This window comes from Lepisma saccharinum, chromosome 8 (assembly GCF_977018435.1).
Source record: "Lepisma saccharinum chromosome 8, izLepSacc3.1, whole genome shotgun sequence".
NCBI classification, from domain to species: Eukaryota; Metazoa; Arthropoda; class Insecta; order Zygentoma; family Lepismatidae; genus Lepisma; species Lepisma saccharinum.
Window position 1 is genome coordinate 54,369,375 of NC_139236.1, and position 13,244 is coordinate 54,382,618.

Genomic DNA, 13,244 nt, shown 5'->3' on the forward strand with positions numbered 1-13,244 from the left:
TCCATACGAGCTTGGAAATGATATATGAAATAAAAACATACTTCATTTTAACTGTTCCTTTTATAGGTCTCTGAGAAATAACCCAGGTCGTTAAGAAAAGTTCCTCTGGCCAGCCCTCCAGCACCACTCCCGTCTACCTCAACGGCCAAGTATTAAAAATTCCAACCAAGAAAGTGTACAAAAAGCATATATACATACATTAACATACGTAGTTCCGACTGTGTGTAAGTTAATCTTATCTCAATGGTGACGCCACCGAACGAGGATCAGCACAAATTTGGTTGGATCGCAAGTAGCCTCTATGCATGAAACAAATTTTTAACAAACTTCAGATGTACAAAAAAAAAAAAAACTAATTGCAGGAAGGCTGGTTGCCTTCGTCGTGATCGTCTCTCTCTCTCTCTCTCTCTCTTTGTCTGTTTTTTTTATTAATTTCTCCAGTGGCGGAGATTAGGGGAGGCGAACCCCCCGCCCACCACTTTTTGCCACTTTTGCTCCCGCACTATGTTAAACCTTAGGTATCAAGGGAAAGTAAACTTCCTCCCTCGTCCCTTAGTTTTGGAACCCAATCACCGCCACTGAATCTCTCTTTCCATGGGCGTCAACAGGTAGGATTAAGTCTTTGCATTTCTCTTCTGGAATATCGGAAAATTCTTGACTTACTTGTATCATCTTTCCTATCCCCTTACTTCCCTAATGTTGTCTTTTCTCTTTTCTTAATACTTTTTCGCCTTCTTTCCCCATTCTTAAAACACACTTCATATTACCTATTTCCTTTCTTAATCTCTTCCATTCTCTGTCTCATTTTCTTCTTTCTTCTCTCTTCTTTATTTATATTTTTCGTTTCTTAATTTCTCTATCTTTTTTCTTTCTGTCACTCTTTTCTTTGTATCTTACTTTCTCACTCACTCTCTCTCCCCTCGTGTATATTTATTTCAATTTTCTCTTTCTCTCCCTTCGTTCAACTCTCTCTCTCGATTCTGTATTTATCTTCCTTCTCCTTTCTCTCGCGCTATATTTCTGTCTTTTACTCTTTGTCTGTCCCTCGCTTTTATTTCTCTTCCCTTCTCTCTCTCTCAAAACATTTCCATACTACGATCACACGCAAACATTAAATGACATTATGCGGTTTTCAGTGTGTGTATGTGCCACTTAAATATATAGCATCTTCATTTTGATCCCCCTTTGAATTTTTCCCGCAAATGCTAATGTTCTTCTTTCTCTCGTTCTATACTTTTTCATCTCTCTTCTTTCTTTTAAAACGTTTTTTCCTTATGATGTCACGTCCACGCAAACATGACATCACCACACCCGACTTAAGTACTGTATTTTGATTCCTCAGACAGTTTTTCTGCGGTCGCCGATGCATGCAGGTGCCCAGAAGGAGAAATTTCTCCAAGTCCCCCTCCTGCCACAATATCATCAAGATTATCATCACAACATGTTAACCAGAACTCGAGCACCAAAAGACGTGCGCTGCTACACATGTATGCCCCGCAGTCCAGCACCGAGAGATGCTTTCTCATTTTTACGATGAACTTGGTTTCCCTTCTCGACCGACGCGGAAGCGTGTCCTCCCTCCCTCCTGGGAGGTAAAAATCCGGATGTCACACGGCGCAGACCAATCGAAACAGAAGGAGGTTTTACCTTTTTCCCACTCTTAATTCCGACGGTCAAACGAGTCCGGAGAAAGCCGTCCACTAACGGAGTGGCCCCTAAGGGGAGGGGAGGGAGGGGCGGGGGACGATGGTCTCGAGAGGCTTCCACTTTTCATTCAATTTTCGTTTCGCACAACATGCACTTGTCCATTGTTGCTGCGCTCGTTGTTGGTGTTCAGTATGGGCATTGTTGGGATGACTCCGTTCTCGAGATATACAATCCCGATGGTTTGGTGCGGGTCTGGCATGAAAGCACGGATCAAGTGTCGGACCAGTGCTTTACTTCTATGGATAGTTTCCTCGGCGACCTGAAAGATGGGAGGACTTGGGCCATTAAATGTGAGTAGATGCTTCAAGAACCTAAAGATGCAAAATCAGTTTGTTTTCAAGGAGATTAAGTGCCACACTATACATGCATGAAACCACTTGCGTGCCATGAACGCACATTTAGGGGATTTGGGGGGTAGGGCCCTCACACATTCTTGATCTCCGCCATTTTAGAGGTGATGTGATGAGCACCACGCTTCGGCCGCCTTTACCCTCCAGGGTTGCCCCCAGGATGGGAGGGAAAGAAGGCTAGAAAGACATCTACATCTTACCCTGGATTCAAACAAAGGAACCCCTGTAGGGCCTCCCCGATGGCGTAGTGGTAACGTCATAGCTTTGTTCCCTAGTTTGATAGCTGTGAAGATATAAACTCTAGATCCAGTCCCGATAAGCCTATCTGTGCATAATATGGACTTAAAACTCAAAATACACAAACCCCCGTGTCGTAGCACCTCCAACACAGTATTTTCTTAACAGAAGGTTCAGCTTCTTCCAGCAAATTACTGGCTACACATCTAATGTCCTAATCGTCTCGATCAGCCAAAATTTGCAGAAAACAAACTCAAAATGAGAAATTACATGTTAGTGTATTGGTACCCTTGCTGTTTGCAAAGCTATGGACTCCACGTTTATATCCAGGGTGCGCAGCGCTCCAAGTGGAAATTGTTAGGTTGAGTAATATTTGCTTGAGCCCTTGGGCTCACTGAGGAAGGGTGAGGAGGATGCTCCTATATTTTAACATGGTGACTATGGACAGCTGGGAGGAGGGTTTGCGTAAATTTCCCTCACCGGTAGGGATACCATCCCTTGCATTCCCCGATCCAGTTCGATCACACAGTGTCTCTGTTAGTTTAGGGTTTGCTATACATATCGGATTTTTCGGGACATTTCCTGAATGAAACTGCGCGAGTTCCTCAATAATTTCACATGACGGATACGTACCATGGTTTATAAAGTCAAAAGAACACAAAATAATAAAAATGATCAAACTGGAATTAAATTTCTAGAAAATTTTACAGTTGCAGAAAAGTGTGCTCAGTTTTGGCCCTCAGGTACCCAAGGACAAAGAAAGTACTTGAATGGGTCCGCTACCGGAACCGCCTGTCACTAACGTTTCTAATGTGTAAATCACAACACTGGCGTCATCTAACGGACCAAAAACATGATTTTTATTCTACCATTTCGCATTCTTAACCTCTAATCAATCAATTATCGGGGAAAATTTTCCATTAAAAATACATTACTGATATGTACTCTGACTTATGTTATTTGCTTTCATTTTCGTTATTTTACGTCGATCGGTTTAATCGTGACGACGAGGATGCATTGATGAAATCGCTGATGGGGCAAACACAATGATACATCTATTCCTGTCGAGGTTTTTATCCTGTGGCTTCTGGCATCGTAGCGCGTTACTCTTACCATTGCGCCAAGGGGACCGGCTAAGTTCAATATACAGTAACCAAAGAGTGATCGAAGTGAGAATTGTCAGGTATTCTCGAGCCTTGGGGCTAACTGAGGGGAAACTCATCTCCACTTCGAGCACTGGTCATATTTAGAAATTTCCGCGCCAACCCTCATCATTGGGTGAGAATATACTTTAGCGCTTCCAATCCCTGTAGTGTTGCCCACGAGACGAGACTTTAGCCTGTCTCGTCTCGTGGAGCCTCGTGGAAATGCTGTCTCGTCTCGAAAATATTAGTTTGTCTTATGACACATGGTCAATCTCGTCTCGTCTCGAATTTTTAAAAGCCTGTCCCGTCTCGTCCCGTGGGCAACACTAACCCCCTGCTTAGGAAAAAAATTATTGCCCTATTGGTCTATTTTACTTTACTTTGCTGACACTTTTGGCTAATCGCGAAGATAAAGATGAGTGATGATATGATCAAATTAATGAAGGTACAATCACAAAGAAAAGAATATCCAAGCCCAGGCCTGGATTCGGACCCGGGACCCCTAACGTCGTAACGCGCTATGCTAACCACTCTGCCATGGAGGTCAGCATATGTAATTCGTGCGCAAACAACTCCCCAACTGCGTAAGTCAAATCATAGTAAAAGATGATACTTTGTTTCAAGTGCACATACTCCCTTAGAACAAAATTGTTTTATAACTGTATAAATCTCACCAAGACAAAAAGGTTAGAAGTGTGAATCTGTCATAATTTATTTTTCCATTCAACTTAGCAATTTGCAATGCAATGCCAAGCAGTACTTTCCACATGGCTGTACGCAACGGTACGTCGTAACGGGACCTTTTTATAGGTGAGAATAAAAGTGCTACATGTTATTTTAACGGAAGAAATGTATGCGTGCGCGTGTGTGTGTGACTACATGGATCATTGAACATTAATGAACATACATATGATGAACATAACAATAAGAAACCAACTTGAACATACCGGAACCATTCTTCCCAGAAAAAAAGCGCCGAGTACAACCATTAGTCCATTACAGTATACACATGATCGCTAGTGTGAAGTCCTAATATAATAAATATACTCGTAATAGAAGCCCAGGATGAAGTTTCATTTTATAACTGACAATAATCAATACTATATTTCTGTTTGTTAATGCAGCTCTACAATATACCTTCATAATTACTTTATCAATACGCATACTTACATCATCACTCTGCCACTTGCATATCACATGATCATGAACAAAATGTATGCACTATATATTTTTAAGGAATATGAATGAACTTGATTTGACTTTCAGAAAAGTCTTTATTTTCTTTGGAAAGTGCCAATATTTCCATAGGGCGCTATGACGTGTACTTTTTCCCTAAATTTTCCCGTTTGCCTCTTTTCCCCTGACCCCCCCCCCCCCCGTAGCTACGACTCTGTAACCAAAACCATTTTACTGATATTAATAGGAGTGGTGGGTGCAAGATATTAGGCATATTTCAGACATTTTCCACCTAAATGGAATCATTTATTTAGTAATTAGTTTACACCACTACATTTTTCATCCCATTTTACACTAAATTGCTGCAGTTTTAAAAAGGCAATTTCTTCGTTATTTGCTGTATAAATTTCCTTTAAATCTGATGTTGGATTTCATCGCTGGCCGACTCAGTTCAATGTCAGAGTCATGCCCAGGAAAGAATTTCGGGGGAGAAATGACGAGAGTTCCGCTCTCTCCAATATTAATATATAGCAAAAAGAGAGAGTTTTGTGATTTAAACATTGCTAATTTTTCATGCTTTATTGTTAACATTTTCATTTCGAGGTTATTTCGGGACATTAACCCCAACCTCCTCTTCTCGGAACGCCCTTGTTCAAAGTATAAAAGGCAATTTACACAAAATCAGTTCCGTTACATTTTATTGTCTTTCTAATGAGATCTTTAAAACTTATGTTCCCAAGTCAGGTAGAGAGAAGATAAAGAACGAATAATTTCCTATTTATATTTCCATGTTCATCAATAATTGCACTTCAAATGTAAACAGTGAATATTTACTTATCGTTCCGTTGCGCTATTCTGTGACGTAGTACTAATATTTTTGTTCGGTGAAAATAATATTGAAGTAAGAAAGAAAAGTGGCAGCGGTCATAGTTTTTACACAAGTGCTAACAACTTTCTCTCCAGGCCGGTTTGATATTTTGAAGTTGCTCCCTTAGAATGGATCCTGATATTCTGATCACGTGCTGCTTGTATTAAAACATTGCATAATGTTTTGGGAAGTGGAGGGAGGGCAGATGATTTGTGGGTCGACAAAACGAAAGCTCCAACACATATAGTTTCGCAATTCGAATCTCCGAATATGCTGCGTACAAAGACATTACAAATAAACGTTAGACTACTTTATGGCGCTGTTGTTTGGAAATACCTTTATGCAACGAAATGAGGTAGTAAACGGTAATTGTACGTGTCCATAATTGTGTGTTCCAATTATATTTGCGTGTTCTTCCTATGCTATATTTACGTGGTTTCGGGGTCAGATCCCCACTTCAATTTGTCCTCATCTGGACATTTGAGGAAGGGTTTTGCCCACTAAAACAGTTTTTTTAACTGAAGCACAAAACACGTATTTCTTCTTTTGAGCCCCTCTATACACCTGCCAAGTTTCATGGAAATCTGAGGGGGACACAGGGGTCAGATCCCCACTTCGATTTGCGCTTATCTTGACATTTGAGAGGGAGTTTTGCCTCCTAAAACAGTTTTTTAGCATAAACAAAAAAACACGTATTTCTTTCTTTGGGCCCCTCTATATACCTGCCAAGTTTCATGGAAATCGGAGAGGGACACAGGGGTGAGATCCCCACTTCAATTTGTCCTTATCTTGACATTTGAGAATTGAGTTTTGCCCCCTAAAACAGGTTTTTAGCCGAAACAAAGAAACACGTATTTCTTCCTTTGGGCTCCTCTATACACCTGGCAAGTTTCATGGAAATCTGAGCGGGACACAGGGGTCAGATCCCACTTCAATTTGTCCTCATCTTGACATTTGAGGGGGTTGCCCCTAAAACCGTTTTTTAGCCGAAACAAATAAACACGTATTTCATCATTTGGGCCCCTCTGTTCACCTGCCAAATTTCATGGAAATCGGAAGGGGGACACAGGGGTCACATCTTCACTTCAATTTGTCCTCCTCTTGACATTTGAGAAGGGGGTTTTGCCCCATAAAACTGTTTTTTATCCGAAAGAAAAAAAACACGTATTTCTTCCTTTGGGCCCCTCTATACAGCTGCCAAGTTTCATGGAAATCGAAGGGGGACACTTAGATAACCTCCCTTTTAAGTGGTACAGTTCTGTTCACAAGATCTGGCACACTCGTTTGAGTTCAAGATCAGCTTCGGGTCCGATCGAGTGTGGCAGTACAGCCGAAGTAAAGGTTCGGGAAAACAACACTCTGCAGTGTTGCTAACCACGAAAGTTTTTCACCGGATGCAGGAAATTTTCTGACTTGCCGAGTGAAATGAAACGGTTACATGAAAGCTTTGCATTTTAATTATTAATGTAACACAGTGTCCAATTTTAAAAGAGAAAGGCGGGGAAAAATTCAGGAAAATATGTTCGAGATAATCAGTATCCCATAACTTATATATATATAAAAAAGCCTCAATCCATTCGCTTGCGAAAAGCTTATGTTTATTTGAAAGCAGAGGGGAGTGGATGGTGGTTCAATTACTTCTTTCCCTAGATTAACGTAACAGCAAAGTCGACGTTCACCAAGAGGACCCGCGTTCGAATTCCGACCTGAGTGTGGGTGTTCTTTGCGGTGTCGTGTCGTTTGTGCCGAGTCATTTGCGCCGAGGCTTCTTATCGGTTCATTTCCGCCGTGACATATGTCAAGACCTTCCTTGGCTGGTTTTCTCAAAATCTAGAGTGTAATCACCGCCGCGTGCACGTGTGTTTTTGGGCACACGGTGCATAGTGCATAAAGTGGACTTAAAAAAAATCAAACGTGTGTTTATGATGTTGCACAGCTGTGTTTACACTGAAAAGTTAAACCTATCCAGAGAGTCAAATATGACTTTTCTTTACTTATTTCAAAAGACGTTACACAGGATTACTTGTATCAATTTTATACAAAAACTTAAATCAGCATCAGCCTATTAACTATTAATCATTTATCGTTATTCGTCAAAAAAACATTGTAAATACAGTATTGTTAAAATATTGCAAGCATTCTACAAGTACTACTTAAATGTGCCAGTCTATTACACTTAATTATTATACACAACATAAAATCGTCTAAACCATTATAAATACAGTGTTATTTCTTGCAAACATTATATAAGTAATAGCTACGTATATATATACTCAATATTTCGATACACTTGCACAACAACAATACAATCGTTATTTGAATTCTTTCCACTCGTTTTTTCTATCATTTCCATATTCTCAGCTATCTTGTCGTCTCTCTCAAGTCTCAGTTTTACATAAATACTAATTTCCCAATGTACATAGATCCCTCATATATACTTTCATCTTACATTCATTTACCAATTACCTTCCTTTTCAATCGAAGATAAACACAGCTGCAGCTGGGTAACGTCATAAACATACGTGCACGCGGCGGTAATGACACTCCGGATTGTGGGAAAACCCAGACTCGTTCTTTGCAAGTGTCTCTTCATCAATTTTTCCATATCATCATTCATCTTCTTCGTCGCGATTAACTAAAAGTGGAAGAAAAGGGAAGCTAACAAAAAAATCAAATTGATGTTCTAGATGCGGACGGGAGAAAATAAACAATCCAAGGCAATAAGAATGTCTATCACGGCTTATGTGATGTGACTTCAGGATCACTTTCGTAACTTTCTTTTACGTATGCAAACTGCTTAACTAGCTTGTAATTTGAACACGAAAGTAGGATAAAAAAGCTCCCAAAATCAATACAGGCTGGATGAATGTCTTCATATTTTCCTGAAAAGTCACAACTCTTCGTCAAATAGTTAGTTCAAAAATATAATTATGTATGTGCCATTGACTTATAAGATTCGTCGCCACATATCAGAATCTGCTATGTTGACACAAGCTAGAGCACTAAGATTATTAGGGGTTGGAAACTTAGTGTTGCACAAAAGCACGTCTCCGATCGTCTTCATTAATATATACACACACAACATTAACTTATAGTCTGTGAGCAATGTGTGCACAGCTTAGAGACTATACCATGAAGCGTATTGCTTTCAAATTAATGTAATTAGAGAGAAGGGACATTGAAAGTTTGGAGCCGGACAGGTAAAAGTGCAATCTTCAGGAGAAATCTCCCTAATGGCATGCTTTTTTGAACAGCGGCTTGTGTCCATGTCGGTAAAACGCCAGCTTCGTAAGCTGAAATCCTAGGTTTGATTCCCCGTGTGGTCATTTTTTCCTTCCTTTTTTTGCCAAACGGGTGCCACGAAAAGTATTTCACCGAGTCACAGCTTTATACTTTGTTGTTGTTGTTCGTATGGCAAGGAGAAAATAATTATTGAAAGGACTATGCGTGTGGCATAACTTTGATTTGGAGGGTATTTTTTTCTTTATTGCGTTGTTACTGAAACTCCATGTATATAACAACCACTTCTGATGTTTTTTTCTGGTAACAAATCCTAGCGTAAGATCAAGCGTTATTCTTCTCTGAAAGAAAAATCACATAATTTAAGTTCAAAAGTTCGTTTTGGCTCTGGGCCGAGATAGCGCGTGACATGGGGCAGATGCCGGCATTTTCGTCCCGTAACGTCTCGCTTATTTACGCACGTATCTTTACCATGTACAATTATATTTATATTGCATAAAGAGTACTTACCTGTGTTATAAGAGTTGCTCAAAGTTGTCCACGCGCTATCTCGGCCCCGAGCCAAAACGAACGCACTGTATTTGCTGCAATATGAGAGTAATAGATTCAAATGGAAGCACCAATAAACAGAGGAATCATCGCGCTTCGGCATTAATACAATTTAATTAATTAAAAATATATAGGATGTAAAATAAATAGCGATGAGATTATATCTTCTACTATCTTTACAACTACCACTTTGTCCATTATCTCCACCTTGAATTGAAACTGGAATCCCTTAATCTTACGGCAACATTGTTAGCCTCTGCGCTATCGTGGAGGCGTAATTTCCAATATAAATTATATGTTGAAACTCTACTTTGCGACAATAACGTATTTCCAGTTTATTTATTAATTACGAGTATATTTTGTGTTCTTTTCATCTTTTTAAAGAGATTTGCATTGAAAAATAACTATCTTACAAGTCCCAGAGGCAATTAACTCAGAATAAATAACGTCTGATCAAAAATAAAAGAATCCTGGATTGAGTTCTTGTGCTCGATTGCGTGAAAGCCGGTTCACAACAAACAAAAAAGGAGAAAGTGAGATATAAGTAGCAATTGCACTCAGCAGGAATGTAGTATGGAATGCACTACTTATTGACAATATTTACTACACCTACGCTCATGTGTTGCCACTTTCTATTGCGATATGGGGAGAGTGTTTGTGAAAATAGGCCCATTTTTGTGGGCGAGCATTTAGCGCAATCAGAAAAGCACAAGAAATGTAAAATCTGTGATATCAAGCAAATAGAGGGACGTAAATAACACCCCCGCAACCCCCGCGGTGCGGTGAGCGCAAGAACTTCGGGGGCGTAGTAAGAAAGACCGATAGTTCACAAAAGTTTTCCTTTCGACGAATTGACAGAAGATGGTTTTCTCGACCCATTGGAATGTTTTAAAGTAAAGATTTTCTACCTTGCTTTAGATATTCTAGTAAATCAAGTAAACAATAAATTTCAGAATAAGAAACAAATCAAATAAAGCTTCACCTTTTTAAACCCCACAGCCCTAACGAAACACACAAATAGACAGCAGTTAGTGGAATCCTTTCTGGGAGAAATATAAAAATGATGTGTCTTTCACTAGAGCTATAGAAATTGTTTGTTTTTCCCCCCGGAATGTAGTGTCAACTGAAATTAAAAGAAGAAACATGTCGAACATCAGCGAAAGTTGCAGAATTCGTCTTTATAGAAAACAAAATTCTGGGTAGTAGCATTCCTGACACATCACTACATATATGCTGTATTTGACCCTACTTGTGACGTCTTCATCGGCTGAGAAGTCGTTTTGCAAGCTGAAATTCATCAAAAATCTCTTAAGAAGCACAATGACAAGATTGAGATTGAGGAGACTGGAGCTCGATAACTGGATTTGACCAAACTAGCACAGGAAATTGCTTCCAACAAAAAACGCAGATTAAGAAATATCGTAATTTATGTAGTAACAATGTATTTTCATATATATTTATAAATAATTTTATACCGTTTGCTTGCTGTCTTAACCTTTCGTACCAGTTTTTACATTGATTCAAATTAGTATGCATTTTCATACTTGTATATGCCTAATATAAATGTAGGCGTGAATTAATATTTTGGAAAGCTCTCTTTATAAAACGAGTAGGGGCGCACAACTGGAAGTTGCGGGGAGAGGGGGTGCAGAATGTGTTAGTTACGCTACTGGGCAAATATCTAAATCCATCATATCTTTAATACACAATAAAATGCATTTGCATTGTGTTATAGTTATATTATTCAAATCAGCTAATAATGTCAGGAATTATTCGACTATATGGAAGAAAAATATTTGATTTCTTGTGTAAAACAAATGAACATATTTTTTTCTATTATGTGATGTAAATATCAGGATTCGGAAAATTACTTTTAAAAAGTATTTGAATTAAATTTATTTTCAGAAGTAACTCATCATTATTGTAAAGTAACAGTAAAGTAATATTATATTTACTTTACGGAGGAAACCTACTTGCGCCGGCCTCCTTGACGGAGTGGTGGGCGTAACGCACGACAAGTTAGAGATCCCAGGTGTAACGTGTTTTACCCATATCCATTCCATCCAGTTTATCATTCACCCTTGTCGTGATTAACCCAAGAGGTAGAAAAAGTGAAGTTAAATAACCGCTATAGAAAGAAGGAACTTATTTTCAACTTGAATATTCCATGATCCTTAACTAAATTACCTACAGCCAGTAAGTCATTTCTATTAATTTTTTGGTGAGGAAACATTGCGATTATGCGGGAGACCACGCTTACTTTAGTTGTATCATAATATGTTGTTACCAAACACGAGAACTGAGTTTTAACCCTTACTCCTTTCACCAACATTTGCCATTTCAGAAAGATAGTTACAGAAATTAAATTATTAGAATTATGAAAAAAATGTACTCCAATGTGTTCTGTTTAGGATGATTCTTGTCCCTGGGTTCTAGTATTTAGCGTTCCAGAAATAATGATTATCTTTTGTTGAAAGAATAAAATATCAGTTTTGAATAATACATGCAAGCAACAACAAAAAAAAATGTCAAGGAACCGGTATTCCACAACTTCACATGGATTTTGATAATGTATTTACTATTCTGCGTATGTCTCAATATCCACCTTCCACAGGGAAGTTTGTTTCAAGCCTACTTTATGCACAGCCTCCCTAATCGAGACTGAACATACAGTTTAAAGTAGAATCCGAAACCTATTATGAGCACCAACCCACAATTTATTTTACTTATCTTTTCCGTCCCTTTTGGTTAATTGCAAAGGTGAGGATAAAACCTGATGAGATGAAATTAATAACAGGCCAATCACGAACACATATGGACACAACACAAGCTCACAGAGGATTATACTGGTTGTGAGTCCAGACGCCAGAGCCTCGTTAGTGTGCAAATGTAATCTAGCGCGAAGCACGTGAACGAGAAAGAAGTCGACATTGAGTGTATTTAGGAAGCGGCAGTCCCTATATACCGTAATTTTCACTTCATTTTTCACTACAGTCAGTCCACGAATGTGAACATTGTTCTCCCCTATTATCCATCCGTACTTTGAGCTACGAAGTTTCCAATTTCTGTACTGAATCTTCCAAATACCCTCTTCTATAACATCTACCCATTTTAACACAGGGTCTTAATGCCGGCTGAATGAAAAAAATCTCACTAATAATTTAATTTCAGTATCAACATACTTAATTCACTGTTTAATATATTCTTAAATTCATATATGTGGAGATTTTGGACGTGGAAATCATAAAGTGTCAAGAATAGTACTAGCGGCACGCGCGTCGTGGTTTGGCCACCCCTGATGTACATTTTCATGTGATAATATAAGTTCTGCATTTGCATTTAATGGATATTTTTTAGTTTGTACCATGCTTCAGACACCTGTCCTCTATAATAAACCAATTTATTTCTGTAATTATTATTTTTGACATTAATTTTATAGCTGATTACGTTGACTTGTGATTTTCATGTTCAAAATAATGTCTTACTTTCACATAAATAGTTTTTCACCTTCTTCCATTGTCTCTAATTACTTATGCGGAGTGTGATTATCTGGTTTCCGTGACGTAGTGGTCATCATAACGCGCTACGAAGCCAGAGGTCCTAGGTTCGAACCCTGGTTAAGGCATGGCTGTGCCATTGAGTTTGTCCCATCATCCATTCATCAGATCATCATTCTTCCTCATCGTCGTGATGAACCCAAGAAAAGCAACATAAAATAACCGAAAGAGTCTACCCGTAACCATCTTCCCGATGCCGTAGTGGTAACGCTCTCAGCTTCTAATCTAAGAGCCATGGGTTTGATTTCCGATGAATCCACGATGCTCAGTGTTTCGGATCCAACTTTACAATGTAGGTTCATTCCCGATTGGCTTATCTGAATATAATGTGGGCTTAAATTTTGGCACAGTTTCTCTTTCTGTATCTTTAATATCAGTGGTGTATACCGAGTCCAAGATCTGGGCTATCTCACTA

General features: G+C 39.0%; 1 protein-coding gene across 1 annotated transcript in view; it reads left to right on the forward strand.

The window, feature by feature from the left end:
• Nucleotides 1–1,795: 1,795 nt before the first annotated feature.
• LOC145991475 (nose resistant to fluoxetine protein 6-like) overlaps nt 1,796–13,244 on the forward strand; it is a 44,418-nt gene continuing 32,969 nt past the window's right edge. The window contains exon 1 of the mRNA XM_083127480.1: nt 1,796–1,997. Within this exon, the coding sequence (XP_082983606.1) occupies nt 1,796–1,997 (202 nt within the window). The remainder of the gene's footprint in view (nt 1,998–13,244) is intronic.